This window comes from Typopeltis vanoorti, chromosome 20 (assembly GCF_054136105.1).
Source record: "Typopeltis vanoorti isolate ZY-2024b chromosome 20, IOZ_Tvanoo_1.0, whole genome shotgun sequence".
In the NCBI taxonomy this organism is placed as follows: domain Eukaryota; kingdom Metazoa; phylum Arthropoda; class Arachnida; order Uropygi; family Thelyphonidae; genus Typopeltis; species Typopeltis vanoorti.
Window position 1 is genome coordinate 24,728,402 of NC_143568.1, and position 19,264 is coordinate 24,747,665.

At 38.4% G+C, this 19,264-nt stretch overlaps 1 protein-coding gene across 1 annotated transcript in view; it reads left to right on the top strand.

Annotated features, from left to right (window-relative positions):
* Nucleotides 1-19,264, top strand: part of LOC150095284 (laminin subunit alpha-1-like) — a 1,249,242-nt gene that overhangs the window by 942,520 nt on the left and 287,458 nt on the right. The window contains exon 52 of the mRNA XM_090410638.1: nucleotides 17,208-17,370. Coding sequence (XP_090266764.1) covers nucleotides 17,208-17,370 — 163 coding nt within the window. The remainder of the gene's footprint in view (nucleotides 1-17,207; nucleotides 17,371-19,264) is intronic.

The window sequence follows — 19,264 nt, forward strand, 5'->3', positions numbered from 1 at the left end:
GAATTTGAATGCGAAGGCTATTGAACCACTATAGGAAAGTGGTTAAGTTTATTTTCAGAATGAAGCCAGACAGCAAAAACATCATTGCTGTAATGAAACCAAAGAGGGGGTTGGGGATGAATGGATGTGAACAAGGTATCTTCTAGATGGTTCAAAAAATAGTTTGCCAAAGGTGGAGACAGAGGGAAGGTGCCTTCAATCTATCAATAGACTTTGTTTTTCTGGCAGAAGTATCCTGATTATATAACAAATTCAACTTACCTTTACTGGCAGATACATTCATCAAAATTCTGCTCATCTCTCAAAAAATTCATCATACCTCTCTTCACCAGATCTCAGGGTTCCAATCCCTTATATTTTTGATATTTCTGGTATCCACATATTTTCCCATCAACAAAATTTCCCATCTGTTACCATCTACAAGCAACAAACTGTCACCTCTATCTTTAGCTGGTGTTTATCAGATTCCCTGTGAATATAATTTGGCATACTTCAGGTTGAACAAAAAGAATTAATGAACATCAGTACTACACTGAATACTTGAATCCTCAAATGTCTGATATGGCACAGCATAGTATTGACACCAAACACAGTATCTTGTGGGATGAAGCTTGTCTTCTCCACAGTGACAGCTTTAAATATGAATGCCTTTTCAAACAAAGCTGTCAAGCCCTTTTATATCAGCCTAACCTGAATTGAAACAATTGTTTCTTTCTATCTCACTCTCCCAAAGGTTTCGGAGATTATCATTTTATGTAAACATAAAAAATATTTTAATATTATTTATTAATATTAATTTCTAGCTTGCAGCAACCATTTTTAATTGGTAAATCGATTGTTGTATGTACCTTGTATTCCTGATCTTTGATTTGCTTATTTCTGCACACTGATGTACTGTTATTTTCAGTACAAAATATCTGTACTTTCATTAAAGTTAATTACTGTGGTTATTGTGTAATTTTTTGTTTAAGGCAAATTTCATACTCCAAGTGAAAAAGATTTGCTGTAAAGTGGATGACTAGTGAGATCAAACAGGAACTGTAGATTAAAAATAAATTATAGAAAAAGGTATACAGAGAAGTAGAAACAGCTTCATCAGGAATATGATTTAAGCCAGAAAATTATCTAATATAGTAGGGAAGACAAAATTAGTATATGAGAAAAGGCTAGCACTGTAATATACGTCAAATTGTAATTAATTCTTTATTATGGTGCCAGTAGGAAGAGATGTGATTGTGGATAGTTGACCATTTTAAATAGAAATGAGAGGTCAATGGACCAATGTGGATTACATAATGGATTTGTTGAATGATCAGTTTATTGGCTGTTTCATGGAAATGCAAGTTTTATTAATAGAAGTTTGGAATGGTTAAAGGTATGAAAGTGCATGAGGAAAATGTATTTTATTATTATTATTACCCCAGGACCTCATGTCCTGGGGTAATAATAATAATAAAATACTCCCAGATGAGTATTTTGATATATACTCCCAGATGAGATAATAAAAGGACCTCCCAGATGAGTCAAAGACTCATCTGGGAGGTCCTTTTATCACACACACAGCTCATCGTACCGTGCCTTGAACACATTCAAACTACTTGCAGACACCACACTCTCAGGCAAAGCATTCCAATCATTTACAACTTTGCATGAGAAAAGCCTGCCTCTCACTCCCCTACTCACACCTTCTTTATACATTTTCCAGGGATGACCTCTGGTTCTCCCCTGATCTCTCACTATTTTCTGTAGAACTTCTCCAGCATTGATTCTATAACAACCCCTTACCAACTTCCTCCTGTCCACCAGACGCTGCAAATTGCATTTTCTCAATCTTTCCTCATACTCGACATTCTACAGGTCAGAAACTACCTTAGTCAGTTGCCTTTGGACCCTTTCCAACATCTCTTCATCCTTCTGAAAACCAGATGACCAAATCTGGACACAATAATCCATGTGTGGTTTAATCAAGCCTTATACAAAGGAACAAGAATTTCCCTACTTCTACACATCAGTGTCTTCCACATCATTCCCAGAAGCCTTCGTGTTGTCTTCACAATTTTGGCTATGTGTCCCCTAAATTTCAGATCCTTATCCACTATCACCCCCAGATCTCTTTATTTCTTCCACCTCCAACAATATATCCTGACCAAGCATAAATTCTGCATCCCATCTTTGTTTTCCAAATTTTAAAATCTCACATTTTGCATCATTGAATTCGCATCCCAATTTCCATACCCAATCACTCAATTTATTCAAGTCTTCTTGCAAGGCCACAACATCTTCACTACTCTTCATGGTTCTTCCCAACTTTGCATCATCTGCAAACAACTGAATATTCTTCTTCTTCTTCTTATTATTATTATTATTATTACTATTACCCTCAAGACCTCATGGAGTCAAAGACTCATCTGGGAGGTCCCTTTATCACACACACAGCTCATCATATTGTTTCTTAAACACACTCAAACTCCTTGCAGACACTACACTCTCAGGCAAGGAATTCCAATCATTTACAACTCTACACGAAAAAAACCTGCCTCTCACTCGCCTACTCACACACTCTTTATACAGTTTCCAGGAAAGACTTCTGGTTCTCCGCTGATCTCCCACTATTTTCTGTAGAACTACTGCAACATTGATCTTACAACAATCCCTTACCAACTTGTAGGTATCAATCATATCTCCCCTCTTTCTCCTGTCCACCAGACTCTGCAAATTACATCTCCTCAATCTTTCCTCATACTCAACGTTCCAGAGGTCAGAAACTACCATAGTCAGACGCCTTTGGACCCTTTCCAACATTTCTTCATCCTTCTGAAAACCAGGTGACCAAATTTGGGCACAATAGTCCATGTATGGCCTAATCAAAGCCTTATACAACGGAACAAGAATCTACCCAGACTAGATTTGACCTTTATTGAGGTCTCTTCAGTGGGAGCCAGGTCCAGAAGTGGAGATACCAGGCAGAAGCAATAGCGAGGTCATCTTTACCTATAGGAGTTGCCAAATGGTGTGCCACCTTTTTTTTTAAATTACTCTGGATTTAGAGAAAGATGTTGAAAGTTTATTTTTTACTTGGTTCGACTATAATAAATTTAGTTTAATCTTTTATCCAAGTATGAGCAAACAAAGTTTGCACCTGAAAGTATATTCAGGACTGGTGTAAGGTAGTACAACACCACAGTATCTCCACCACACATTCTGCAACTGCTGTCTTTATACCGTTTTCTCCTATCAATGTCATCCTTCCATAATCATTCTTTCTTTTGCTGGCTGCAAATCGAAAGAACTCCTTGAGATTCTTTTTGGCTTCATTAGCTAACTGCTGTTCATACTTCTCTTTAGCTACCCTCACTAACCAAGTCACCCTCCTTGCCTGGTCTTTGTAGACCTCATGGAATTGGTTATTTCCACTTCTCCTATGCTGCCTCCACAATGCACTCTTTCTCTGTATCGCATGCTTAATCTCTTTATTCATCCATCTCAAATCTACCATATTTAACCTTCTCACCCTTGGAATACATTTAGACATTGCATCTATTAGACAGTTTTTGAAAATTCCCCAAGCTGCATTGATCTCTTTTCCAGCTAACTCCTCATTCCATGTTACACCCGAAAGCTGTCTCCTGAGCTCTTCATAATCACCCTTCTTGTAGTTCCACATATTCCCTTTTTTCACAGAGGTCCTCACACTGCTGGCAACCACCCAGGTAATCACCTCATGGTCACTCTCACCAATTGGTGAATGATTTGACACCTCATTTATAATTACATCCTCTGATGAGATGACCAAATCCAAGACCCTCAATCCTCGCATGTCTTCTGTTACATACTGTCTGAGGTAGTTATTCCTCAAAAAGTCAAGAAACTCATTTTCTTTACTTCCAGTTGCTATCTCATCATTCTTGTCTATATTGCCATAATTAAAATCGCCCATAATGATCACCCTTTTCTTATTTGCTTGGCTAATTTGATTATACATTTCATTATCACCACCCCACCATCCACATTACCTAGTCTATGATGACAACATCCAACCAAATATTTGATTCCATTGACCTCTATCTCACACTATACTGTCTCAAAACCACTGGCACTATTTCCCTCTCGCATCTCTATTTTGTATGGACATAACTCTTTCTTTATCATCAATAGCACTGCTCCTCCCTTTTTACCTCTTCTATCCTCACTAAACAGATCATACCATTCCATCTCTATGCCTGTCAGGATGTCGTTCTCTTCCAATCATGTGTCACTTATTCCGACAATCTTTGGGTGAACAGACGCATTTAATGCACTCATTTCATCTGCCTTGTTTTTTATACTTCTAGCATTTGTATACAAACACAACAGCTAATTTCTGGATCTACAGCTAGTTCCACTGATACCAACCACTCGATGTGATCTCTCCATGCTCAACTGAGGCCATTTTCCTTTCTGTTTATTCATTTTAAAACCCTTTTCAATTCCAACTATTTCCTCTTGATCCCAGGTCATCCCATTCCTTTCCTCTCTACACATGTTCTCACCTCCTCTCGAAGCATCCACCTTTCTCACACTGTGTACCCCTATCCACCCTGAGCCTCCCCGTTTCCCTGCTTCTCTTGCACACCCATTCTCTCATTTTCTATACTCATACCACTCATTTCCTCATTCATAACCACCTCTTCAGTCTCTCCTGTCTTACTCTCCTGCTCTTCCACATCATTTCCCGCATGATCTGATTCATTCTCTCTCACTCATTGCTATCTCATCATTCTAAATACTCACTTTTCTACCTTGCAGCAGCAGTCTCTCCAGGCGACTCCTACCATAACCACTCAAATGCAGCCCATCGCTCCCATACAGCTCACTTCATCCCTCAAACTCATTCCACACATTAACAAACTGCACTCCCATCTCCTCACACATTTCAACCAGCATATCATTTATAATCCTTGCTCATCCATATTTTGAATATGGATTCAGTAAAGCAGTGTGACAGGATTCCATTTCACCACATTTTTAAGAGAGCATGCTAAGCAACTGACAGATACTTTGAATTATGTGTTTAATGAAAGGCTAGCTATCAAAAAAAGTTTTCCAGGAGTCTATAAACTAAAAGACATTGCCAATGCGTAATTAGTGGAAGAATTTAGGTGTCAAGCAATAGACTAGTTTCTATTTCTTCAATATGGCATATTAGTTTGAGATAATATAATCTATGAGGTATTATATTTTTATAACAGCTGACACATGTACAGAAAATTAGAATTTATTAACTCCAGTATATTTTTCATTGTTAAAAGAATATCATCAGTGACAGAGTAGATGATCTGTTGACAACATTCAAAATATTCTTTCTTTTAATGTTACACAGTGGTCAGCATTCATAGTGAAGAATTTATGGAGACACAACACATGGGTTAAAATTAGGAAAGTAACATTCGATGTTTTGACCTCTGTATTGAGGTCATCATCAGGAAAAAATGCATATAAGATACAAGCTACATGACACTGCACTATACAAAAGTAAGATGAATCTAAATGCTTGTTAATCATTTAACCTAGCCTGATCTCTTGTGGAAATAAATAAGTAAAAATAAAATGGCATAAATAAAATAAAATAAAATAAATAAATATAAAAAAATGTTTAATAAAAATAAAATATAAATGGAAATACAATAAACATTTCTAAAGTCCTCTCATGTTGAGATTTTCTTCTATTTGGACTTGTTCTTGTTGTTATATGAGTTGCAGGTAGGTCCTCCACATTCTTGGAATGATTAATCCATCATTTTTGTTTAGGTTTGGATAATGTTTCAGTATTTCACAAACTTCTTTGAATTTTCTTTCAAACCAGGTTTTGGTGAAGTATAAGGACTTGGTGCCTTTCCAGTCAATTCTGTGGTATGCTTGGAGTGTGTGGTCTGATAGGCCTGTTTTACCATAGTGGAGGTATTTTAATGTGTTGTTTGTGTTCATCTTTTCTGATTAGGATGGTGCATCCTGTTTTTCCTATATAAGGTAGGTTACAAGTACATTGAATTTTGTAAACTCCTGGGTGGGCCAGGTATAGAATCTTGCGAAGAGCTAAGTATTTTTTTTTTTAATTTTGTTTGGGATTTAAAGGTAGTCTTAATGTTATATTTAAGTAGTTTTCTATCTATTTTTTTCTGAAATGACCCTAATGTAGTGTATGGCTATGGCATTCTTGTAATCTTATTTGTTTCAAGTGGCATTTTTATGAAGGATCTTGTGAACTGTTTTTTTATTGTAACTATTTTTTATAAATGTTGGTTAATGATTTAAAAATTCATGGTTCAGAGCTTGTTCGTTGGAGCAAATTGTTAGGGCTCTGCGTTTGAGGGTGTTGATAACTCCTAGTTTTTGTGTTGGATGGTGGTATGATTTTTTATGTATGTCTTGGCCTGTGTGTGCGTGTAGGTTTGCGGAAGACTGTGAACGAGAGACAGCCTGAGAGGAGACGTGTGACGAGTGCGCGTCTAAAAAAAGGAAGAGAGTTGTTGTTTTCAATTTCGATGATGAATTGGATATGTTTGTGTTGTTTGTTCAGGTGACTTAGGAATGCATTTAATGTTTCGCTGCCATGGGACCAAATGGCAAAAATATCATTAACATATCTGGGCCAGGCTTTGGCCTTTAGGCTGGCTGAATGTAGAGCTATTTGCTCAAAGTCTCTTCCATGTAAAAGTTAGCTATTGGGGGAAAGTGGTGAGCCCATGGCCACACCTTCTTTTTTGTAGGTAAAAATTATTTTGCCATATGAAATACCTGGAGCAGAGTACATGAGTAAGGAGGTCCATGATGTCAGGCAGGAATATGTTCTGTAAGAGAAGATAAATATCATTGATAGGGAGATTAGTGAAAAGGACAGTAATGTCACAGCTGACTAATAAATCTTCATCATTGAGTGCATTGTTTCTAATTTTGTTTAAGAAGTGTTGTGTATTTTTAATGTAGGAGGAGGAGTCAGCTACCAACTCTTGAGTGTGGCCGCTAATTTCAAATTGGTGACCATGTGGCATGAAGAAACAACTAAAAAACTATTACTGCACTATGCCCATGCTCCCAGAATTTATGGCCTACCAAAAATACACAAAACAAACATACCACTACGACCGATAGTTGAAGGAATCAACAGCCCTAATTATCATTTAGCCAAGAAATTAGCCATTAATATCATCCTCCCATAATCATTCTTTCTTCTGTTTCCTGCATGTCAATAAAACTCTCTAGGATTTTTCTTGGCCTGATCACTCAATTTCTGCTCATTCTGTCCATTCTGCACTTTTGCTAGTTCTTACCTACCAAGTTGTCGGGAGGACATTGTGTTGGAGGTTTAACCATGCTACTGGCCAGGATGTATATATATATACATCCAAGTTACCATGCATGCGAAGTGCAGCGCTTGGCCCACTAGCACCCAGAGAGGGTGCTAGTGGGCCAAGTGCTGCAGACGCGATTTGAAGAGCTCCTGATTCAGATAAGTTTTACTAGGAATAATTAAGTATATATGCGTAATTGTTTAAGTAAGAGCGGCTGTAAACGTTGTACGCTATCGATATTATTAGTGTGGGGGTTTTTTCTTGCCTAAACTGAATTACGAAATCGTTATTATTAGACCTAGTAACCTGCAGAGAAAAAAAAATGGCGGCGGCATTGTCATCCCATGATTTTAATTTAGATTTCAGTCGTTTCGTTAAATGTGGGGTCTGTTATATGTATTCAATTACATCGATTACATAAATGATTTGTGGATGTTTAGTGCGGATGGAAGAAGGGTGTGTGTGAAGTGTGACCTGAACGAGGAACTGATGAATGCAGATATGAAATTGATGACAGAAAGTGCTAGTACCGATTGTGTCGCGAGTGCACGTTTGAAAGAGAAGGATGGTGGGAAAGACAGGCGAAAAAATGTTAAAAAATCAGGAAAAAAGAAAAAGAGCGATTTGACAACTGTAACGGATGTTAAAAGGGACGAAAGTGAGGCGGAAAGAAACGAAAGTGAGAGAACGAATGAAAGTAGAAATGGCGTGATGCAGAAATCGCAAGTAAAAAAAAATCGAAAGAATAAATGATAGCGAAAAAAGAATGAATGATGGCGAAAGTTGGACACATGTTGGAACGAAAGTACTGAACCAAAGAAAGATGAATGACAGTAAAAGTGAGAAGAATGATAGTGAAAGTTGGACGTATGTTGGACCGAAAGTACGGAAACAAAGAATGATGAATGAGAGGGAAAGTGAGAGTTAGAAAGTTAGAAAGATTTCATGATAGAGAGAATGTGTTGCGAGGTTCGGAAGGTGAATTGGATTGGATGAAGCAATAAATGAAATGGATGCAAAATGAAATTAAGAGAATTCAGGTCAAAACTATTAAAATAAATCATGATGGCATGAAAGAGTTAACGAAAGATGAGCGAGTGGCATTGTATGGCGACTCCATTATTAAAGGTGTGCTAGAGGATAAAATGCACAAGGTATGTTTTCCAGGCGGTAAAATGAGTAGAGTGATTGAGGCATTGAATATGAGGCGGGAGCAAGCAAAAGAGTTAATTGTATTAATTGGTACAAATTATTTGAGAGAGAACAAAGAGCATGTCAAAATGAATGTCAGGAGGCTGCTTGGAAAGATAAAAGAGAATAATGTGACAGGAAGAGTGGTCAGTGTGTTGCCTAGGTATGATTGTGGTGAAATGAGGTGGAGAGCAAGGATTATGAATGATATTCTGGCTGAAATGTGTGAGGAGATGGGAGTACAGTTTGTTAATGTGTGGAATGAGTTTGAGGGACGAAGTGAGCTGTATGGGAGCGATGGACTGCATTTGAGTGGTTATGGTGTGAGTCGCTTGGAGAGACTGCTGCTGGAAAGTAGAGAAGTGAATAGAGAGAATGAATCAGATCGAGAGGGGAGTGATGTGGAAGAGCAGGAGAGTAAGACAGGAGAGATTGAAGAAGTGGAAATGAATGGGCAAGTGAGTGGTATGAGTATAGAAAATGAGACAATAAGTGTGCAAGAGAAGCAGGGAAACGGGGAGGCTCAGGGTGGACAGGGGTACACAGCGTGAGAAAGGTGGATGCTCCAAGAGAAGGTGAGAGCATGTGTTGGCAGGAAAGTAATGGAATGACCAGGGATCAAGAGGAAACAGATGGAATTGCAAAGGGTTCTAAAATGAAGAAGCAGAAAGGGAAATGGCCACAGTCCAGCATGGAGAGATCACATCGAGTGAGTGGTATCAGTGGAACTAGCTGTAGATCCAGAAATGAGTTGTTGTGTTTGTATACCAACACTAGAAGTATAAGAAACAAGGCGGATGAAATGGTTGCACTAATTGCGTCTGTGCACCCAGAGATTGTCGGAATAAGTGAGACGTGGTTAGATGAGGACGACATCCTGATAGGAATAGAGATGGAAAGGTATGATGTGTTTCATGAGGATAGGAGGGGTAAAAAGGGAGAGGGAGTGCTATTGATGATAGAGAAAGAGTTATGTCCATACAAGGTAGAGATGCAAGAGGGAAATAGGGCCAGTGGTTTTGAGGCAGTATGGTGTGAGATAGAGGTGAATAGAATCAAATACTTGGTGGGATGTTGTTATAGACCTGGTAACGTGGATGGTGGTGATAGTGAAATGTATAGTCAAATAAGCCAAGCAAATAAGAAAAGGGTGATGATTATGGGTGATTTTAATTATGGCAATATAGACTGGAATGAAGAGATAGCAACTGGAAGTAAAGAAAATGAGTTTCTTGAGAGTTTTTGAGGGATAACTACCTCAGACAGTATGTAACAGAGGGCACATGAGGATTAAGGTTCTTGGATTTGGTCATCTCATCGGAGGATGTAATTATCAATGAGGTGTCAAATTATCCACCAATTGGTGAAAGTGACCATGAGGTGATTACCTGGGTGGTTGCCAGCAGTGCAATAACTTCTGTGAAAAAAGGGTATATGTGGAACTACAAGGGGAGTGATTATGAAGAGCTCAGGAGACAGCTTGCAGGTGTAGCATGGAATGAGGAGTTAGCTGGAAAAGAGATCAATGCAGCTTGGGAGATTTTCAAAAACTATTTAGTAGATGCAATGTCCAAATGTATACCATGGGTGAGAAGATTTAATAAGGTAGGTGTGAGATGGATGAATAAAGAGATTAAGTATGCAATACAGAGAAAAATGGCATTGTGGAAGCAGCATAAGAGAAGTGGAAGTAACCAATTTCATGAGGTCTACAAAGACCAGGCAAGGAGGGTGACTTGGTTGGTGAGAGTAGCTAAAGAGAGGTATGAACAGCAGTTAGCTAATGAAGCCAAAAAGAATCCTAGGAAATTCTTTCAATATGTAGCCAGCAAAAGAAAGAATGATTATGGAAGGATGACATTGATTGGAGGAAATGGTATAAAGACAGCTGTTGAAGAATGTGTGTTGGAGATACTTAATGAACAGTTCATAAAGATCTTTCAATCTTGTGAATATGACTTCATGGAGAGATTAAGAGCAGTTGATGATGGGGAGGAGAGACTGACTGTAAGTGAGCAAGAGGTGTTTGGGGAGTTGAGTAAACTAGATGTAAATAAGGCTGTGGGACTTGATAATATATCACCGCATATTCTGAAGGAATGTGCCAGAGAGTTGACACCTGCCTTGACATATTTTTTAATACGAGTCTTGCACTCGGTCAAGTTCCTAAGGCGTGGAAGGAGGGCAAGATTGTCCACTTCATAAAGGCGGTGATCCAACTCAAGCATCAAATTATAGGCCTATCTGTGTGTCAGGTGTTGTGGTTAAGTTGTTGGAGAAGCTTGTGAGAACTAGGATTCAGAACTGGGTTGTCAACAATGGTATTATCTTTGACGGACAGCATGGATTTGCTAAAGGGAGGTCATGTTTTAGCAATCTATTTACTTAGATAAAGTGACTGCTTCCTTGGACAGAGGAGAAGAATACACAGTAATATACTTGGATTTCGGAAAGGCTTTTGATAGAGTACCTCATGATAAGCTGACAGTCAAACTAGAGCAGATGGGGTTGGATATTAGTTTGGTGCATTGGATTGGAGACTGGCTATCTGATAGGTATCAACAAGTTGTGTATGGGGGTGCAATATCAAGGAAAGGGAAAGTCACTAGTGGAGTGCCTCAGGGGTCTGTTTTAGGGCCATTACTGTTTAACTTGTATATTAATGATATTGGTGAAGATTTGGGTGGAGATATTCAGTTGTTTGCAGATGATGCAAAGTTGGGACGAACCATAAAGGGTAGTAAAGATGTTGTGGCCTTGCAAGAAGACTTGAATAAATTGAGTGATTGGGCAAGCAAATGGGGATGTGAGTTCAATGTTACAAAATGTAAGGTTTTAAAATTTGGAAAACAGAGATGGGATGCAGAATTTATGCTTGGTGAGAATATATTGTTGGAAGTAGAGGAAATAAGAGATCTGGGGGTGATAGTGGATAAGGATCTGAAATTTTGGGGACACATCACCAAAATTGTGAAGACAACACAAAGACTTCTGGGAATGATGTGGAGGACACTCACATGTAGAAGTAGGGAGATTCTGTTCCATTATATAAGGCTTTGATTAGGCCACACATGGACTATTGTGCCCAGATTTGGTCACCTGGTTTTCAGAAGGATGAAGAGATGTTGGAAAGGGTCCAAAGGCGACTGACCAAGGTAGTTTCTGACCTCTGGAATGTCGAGTATGAGCAAAGATTGAAAAGATGTAATTTGCAGAGTCTAGTGGAGAGAAGGAAGAGGGGAGATATGATAGAGACCTACAAGTTGGTAAGGGGTTGTAATAGGATCAATGGTGGAGAAGTTCTACAGAGAATAGTGGGAGATCAGGGGAGAACCAGAGGTCATCCCTGGAAACTCTATAAAGAGGGTGTGAGTAGGGGAGTGAGAGGCAGGTTTTTTTCGTGCAAAGTTGTGAGTGATTGGAATGCCTTGCCTGAGAGTGTGGTGTCTGCAAGGAGTTTGAATGTGTTTAAGACACGGTATGATGAGATGTGTGTGAGATAAAAGGACCTCCTAGATGAGTCTTTGACTCCATGAGGTCTTGTTTAATAATAATAATAATATTAAATTGTAATACCATTGATATTACATTGAAATATATGATAGATACGAAGTGTTTTAGGATGCGTATTTCATCCATAATGGCCGGTAAGGTGGTTAATAGAGTATGAACAGCACTGAGAATGGATTAAAAATGATTTTAATTCTACCATTATTTATTTCAGTCACAGAAACATCTTCAGGGAGTACAAATTAATACTTGTAACACACACACACAAAAGGCAACACACTAAATTGGCCGAGCGGTCAGCTTTAACCAAAGGGCTGCTGGTTCAAATTCCACCGTGGGCATGGATGTTTTGATTGTCTGTGAAAATACTAGTGGTGATGATGGGCGGTAGATGGTGTTGGTGTAGATCAGGGGTCGTCAACCTTTTCAGACTCGCAGGCCACATTCAACTTTTATTTTTAATAATCAGGCTGCAAGTGTCAAGAAGTATAAGTATAAAATTATTTTTAATTTATTATTCATATTACAAAATGTATTATTTAAATAATTCAACATACGGGACACTTGCCATGTAAGTATGGTCAACCTTTTATGCGCCGCATGCAGCCTGCAGGCTGCCAACCCCTGGTGTAGATGATAATGGTAGTTGTGGTTCATTGTAGTTGGTGGATTGGTAGTTGAGACAGAGACTTATAGTGTAGGTGGACTCCTTGGAGATGTTATGTATGTAATATGAATATGAGAATCAAGATCTATCTAATTAGGGCATCGTCTGTGGGCATCTGTAGGAGGTGTTGGTTGTAAATTAGTAATGATTAATGTTTCCCATATTTTGAGTAGTTTCTTGTATTCCACATTAATTCAAATTGGCTGATTTCTGAAAGCAGCTGCAGATTTTGAAAGTTGTCTTTCTTTTCTAAATTTGCTGTGAAGACTTATGTTGTTGTTTTTTTCCCAGTTAGTCCTATGAGTAGTATCCAATGCTTGGTCTGCAAGACCAGACTGATCATAGTCATGATTGTAGATGTATTTTTTGTGTTCGTTTATGCAGATAGTGGCAGATCTACCTTTCTGAACAGGGAACTTTATATATATACCTAGTACAGGACCTGCTGTCTTCTCTTCAAGCATGAAGCAAAGACATAATAAGGGGATGAAAAAAAAAATATTTTCTTCTCCGGCTGCCTTCTTTAATGCTTCGGATACTAGTTTCAGTTGCAACTGCGGATTTCTATTCATAAGGCTCTTACTAATCGAGGATATAGGAACCATCTCTAATAAGAGCCTCTAATGACAACCACAAAGGATCATGTTGTGAGCTAAGGGAATTCCCTGCTATTTACAACATCTTTAAGTGATGGCAGTAAAGCGTGAAACTGTGTATTATAGCAAAGCATAGTATTAGCAGTGCAGAGAAATTTTGCACTGAAGGAACAGAGCAAGAATAAAGAAGGAATGGAATGAAACCCCCACTAGAGGAATGCCAGCAAAATCCTGCACTGAAGGAAATTTAGTGTGAGCAAAGACACTAAAGGGATATTTACGTTAGCAGTGAGAAGGAGGTAGCATGAATTTAAATCTTGCTCAGAAGAGCCAACAATGGTAAAGATAGTGGAAAGAGGGAATGAATAGGAAGCTAGTTATCTTTCTGCTCTGTTTCTTTGAAAGGGAATGAAAGCAGAAGTCAATGTGCAATGATTAAGCAACCTGAGGAGTAAAATTCTTGTCATTATCATAGTCGGAGGCCTACAAAACACTCGAGACACCTCTTCTCTGACTGTACAACTGGCAAAAGTTGTACAGTCAGAGAAGAGGTGACTTTCACATCACAATAAAAATGAAAACTTACCAAGCCAAAGGAAGATACAGGGTGTTCGGGATAAATTTGACATATTTATAATTAATTATATTTTTCCGTAAGTTACATGTATTAACACACACTTCTCTTCATTTAAAAGTTTGGACCCTTCTTCATTCATATACAAGATGTCAGAAAGGATGGATAGCTGGAACCCACCTGAATCATGGAAGAGAATAACTTGTATCATGATGATTCGTGCCCGCCATCAAAATAAGGATATTACGACTGCTGCCCAATGCTCCCTGAATACAGTAAAAACAATCAGGCATGAACTAGAGACTTGCAATGGTGACTACGAGGATGTAGCAAGAAGAAAGATCCCTAGCAGACGATCTGATTGCGTTCGTACAGCAGAATTCCTCGCAAATCTGCAGGAACAGGTGTTGAAGAACCCTGGCATTGGAATTCGGGCTTTGTTCGTGGAGTTGCTAACTGTAGTCAAGCCCTGGATAACAAGGGTAGCCAATGGTAGGCCGTATGTATGGCAGCAGGATTCGGCCCCTTGCCACACCTCTGGGAAAAGTCAAAAATGGTTGTCTGAAAATTTCTACGACTTCACCAGTCCAAATGTTTGGCCTCCAAACTCCCCAGACCTTAACCCCATGGATTATTTTGTATGGGGCGCAGTTGAAAAAGACACCAATCGCACTTCCAGTAATACAAAAGCCCAGTTAATGGATAAAATTAAAACAGTTTTTGCGGCCCTTCCCAGGGAGACTGTAGCATCAGCTTGTTCGAGGTTCCGAAGCAGAATTGAAGCTGTGATCGATGCTAATGGTGGTTATTTTGAGTAAATCTTGTTGATAGTATTGTAATTAACTCTGCCTGTAATGTTTTTTTGTCAATTCATTAAATTTAATAGATACAAAGAAGATTTTCTTTTTCCTTACGAAACTGTCAAATTTATCCCGAACACCCTGTATATTAGATAGCCAGGAGATGTCACCTTGAAGTTTTGTGTACCATTACTATGCTTTGTAAAAACCAGTTGAAGTCCAGCTCATAAGTGGGAGCTAGACCATTTGCTGAGATACTCTGGATAGGAAATAGTAGTAACAAGTTTGTTTTTGTTGTTCTCAGAAAGGTTATTATTCTCAACAAGAATCCTTTAACTAAGAATTAACAAACAAAATTTTGCAAATGAAGTATCTTCTTCACTAGTTCCCACTGATGAGACCCCTAGTAAAGGTTAAAACTAGTCTGGTTAGTTGCACAAACCAGTTTTAATGCATGGAAATATATCCCAAAGGGTGTGTGTGTGTGTGGCGCATTATGTGATGCTGAAGCAATTTGATTTGAAATCAACAGCCTCTGTGTATGTATATATATATTTATTTATTTATTTATTTTATTTTTTCCCAGCCTATATATTCTCCACTGTTGGGTAAATACCGCTATCATTGTGGGAGGGTTGGGACTACTTCTCCCATGGTGACCCATTAAATCTTGGGAGACTGTTTATACACCTGTATGAATGAATGTATGAAGGTGAAAGACAATCACAAGCATCCATACCCACAGCATGATTCAAACCTGCAGCCTTTTGGCTGAAGAGCAGATATGCTAATTACTCAGTCAACCAGGCTGGCTGACTCTGTATACAAGCAGCCTAGTCATGAAGTTACTTCACATCTGAACTTTTGTTGGCTTATGCTTTAGGTAAAGAATTAAAACAATAATATAAATTCTTATCAATTATAATTAACTTTCTGACAAAGTAAAAAGCTTACTACAAATCCTCAGACATTTATATCAGCATCAGGTTATTCCACTCACCTATCACTTTCAAACAAAAAATGTGCACCACCACTTCTCTTGTACAGCTTCCTGATTTGGCCTCTTGTCTCCCACCTCTCTTCTGTAATGATTCTGGTACAAACCCCTCACTAGCTTATATACATGAGTCATGCATGCTTCATGAAGGTTTCACCACCCCACCCACTCGTCCTCTGAAGAGAATGAATCATTTTACATATTTTGAAGTGTATGCATAAAAAATTACATGTACGCTATCTACCAATAATTGTCTGGACACTTTAGCTTACAATTGATACCAGCAGGCAAACCCTAATATTGGGTATGTCCACCTTTGGCTTTGATCACCTCCTGCACTCCTTGAGGGAAGCTTTCCACCAATGTGCTGCAGACATCAGGTGGAATTTGTCTCCATTCCTCTATCAAAGCAGCACTGAGTTCAGCAGCAGATCAAGGACGTGCTGCTCTGGACCTCAATCGCCACTCCAGTTCATCCCACAGGTGTTCGATGGGGTTGAAGTTAGGATTCTGCATGAGCCAGGACATTCGTTTAATAACCATCTCTTCGTACTATTCCATAACAGATGCAGCTTTGTGGCATGGGGCATTGTCATCTTGATAGTAACACTGGTCTGTTCCATAAAAACTCCACAGTGTAGGTAGCACCTGATTATCCAGAATATCAAAGTACTGAGCTGTCTTTTCATAGAACCATGGATGATGACCAGTGGTCCCACACCAAACTTGACTGTGCATAAAACACACTGTAGTAACAAGCGTTTGCCAGGCTGCCTCCACACCCACACCCTGCCATCAGACTGGAAACAGGTGAACCTTGATTTATTGCTCCAGAATACCATTTTCCACTGGTCAGTTGTCCAATTTACACACTCTTTGCACCAGGCCAGACAAGCCACCTTATTTTTGTTATGATGTTCGGCTTGTGTGTTGCTGCTCTTCTGTGGAAACCCAGTAAATGGAGTTCATTTCATACAATGTTCGTTCTCACCATGGTGTTACTGGTGCTCTGGAACTCCTCACAGATGCCTGTGCCGATTGTAGCAGTTTTTGCGTGCCAAAACCAGCTACAATGTTAAAAAGTGTTTTAACATCCTCCTGTCCCTGTCAGTCATTTTTGGCTGCCACCCTGGTATTTTCCGGCACTTGTGATTACAGAATGTCTCCATTTGTTGATTGCATCACCAACTGTTGATTTTAGATGCTCCAGTTGGAACTTGAACGGCAGTGGCATATATGGACATGCCACTAATGTGACACCTCATGGTGACACCTCTCTTGAAGTCATTGAGTTCACATCATATTGCCATACCACCTGTGTTCAACTGCTATGATGAAATACCGCTTCCTACTATCTGTACACCAGTTTTTATGTTATTAACAAACTTGGAATGTTCCATAACTTCAAATAAGAGGAGTGTTCCGGACAGTTATTCGTAGATAGTGTAGATGGATTAAATGGCACAATTTAAATATGTAATATTCATATCTTATTAAGAAGCACACTTACATATTATTTAAAAGTATTTCCTCATTAATTTCAGGGCAACAGAAGAACTAGATTTTTCTGTTTACCGATTCAAAGGAGATGGATATGCAAAATTACAACAGATTAGAAGATACAATAAATATGAATATGTTGTTTCACTCAGCTTTAAAACATTTGATGAAGATGCACTTCTTTTCTTTGTTCCTAATATAGAAACTGTAAGTATTCTCCAAGGCCAGTTATTTTCACACCCACCCACACACACACACATGCACACCCACACATTTCTGAAATTGACACAGTGTTTTATTAAAATAGTCCAAATGTTCATGAATATATATAATTATGTAAGGGAAAGTCAGTAAGTCACAAATGGTCATAAAAAATAAAATAAGTGAAATATGAATATTGAAAAAACTTATTTGAAGGACTTTATCCGTCCTTCAAAACCAGCAGCATAAAATTATTTTGTCTGTTGTGGTCAGCCAGCCAGCCCCACACCTCATTTTCTACCATCGTGATTATCAATCAGCAAATTTTTTGCCACAATGGTGTTGTTTCAACAGGCCAAGTGAAAGTCATTTGGAGCCAGGTTAGGACTGTAAGGTGGTTGCTGAAGGAGTTCCTACTGAAGTTCTTGAATTCTCTCCAGAGTTCCTATAGCTGTGTGAGTTCTTGCATTGTCATGCAGGAGCAATACTCCTCTTGTCATAGGCCTGGATGTGTGCTGTGCATTGTATCCTGAAGCTTCAATAAAATTTTACTTTAATGTGGCATTGCCATTTACATCATGCTTCTGAAAGTGGGTTAGCGGTACTCCTTGGGAATCCCAAAAGACCTTAAGCATAAGCTTATGGTGTAGCATGGTCACCATTTTAGTCTGCTGAAAACAGCCACACAGTATGTGCATGGTCACCATTTTAGACTGCTGAAAACAGCCACATAGTATGTGCATTGTCATCATCCTGGACTGTGCTACCTAGCGATTCATACTGAAAACCATTCACTTTCAATTAATTTGTTCTGCTTTTGTTTATAATGTATTTACTGACTTTCCATCTTATGTTAAGTTATACCTTTCACTGAGTGAGGTATGATAAAACAACCGTCAGAAAGTTATCCATTGTGAAGAATTTATAGAGGCAAAAAATACACATGTTGGAGTAATTACTTTACTTATAATTATGAAAATAGCACTAGGTGTATCGATCTCTGTAATTGAGGTCATCATCAGGAAAACATATATATGCACAGGACACAAGCTACATAACACTGCACAAAAGTAAGATAAATCTAAATGTTTTGTTAATCATTTATCCTAGCCTGACCTCTGGTGGAAAGAAAATAAAAATAAAATAAATAAATAAAATAATATTAATAAATATATAATTATACATTAATATAAATTAACAAAATGAAATAAATTTTTATACATATAAGTATAATAATGTACAGATGAGGAAAAAAAATCTACATAAATAAAAATAAAGTTTTATAGCAGAACTCATTTTAAAACCTTACATTTTGCAACATTGAACTCGCATCCCCATTTCCATGACCATTCACTCAATTTATTCAAGTCTTGTAAGGTCACAACATCTTCTCTACTCTTCATAGTTTGTCCCAACTTTGCATCATTTGCAAACAACTGAATATCCCCATCCAAATCTTCGCCAATATCATTAACATACAGGTTACACAGCAATGGTCACAAAACAGACCCCTGAGGCACACACCACTAGTGACTTTCCTCTTCCTGGATATTGCTCCCCCATACACAATTTGTTGATACTTTTTATTTTTTTTACTGACTATATATTGAAAGAACTCCATACGATTCTTTTTGGCTTCATTAGCTAACTGCTACTCATACTTTACTTTTGCCACCATTACCAACCAAGTCACCCCTCTTACCTGGTCTTTGCCACTTCTCTTATGCTGCCTCCATAATGTCTTTTTTCTCTGTATTTCAAGCTTAATGTCTTCATTCATCCATTTCACATCTACCTTATTTAACCTTCTAACCCTTGGAATACATTTAGACATTGCTTCTACTAGATAATTCTTGAATATCCTCCAAGCTGCATCGATCTATTTTCCAGCTAACTCTTC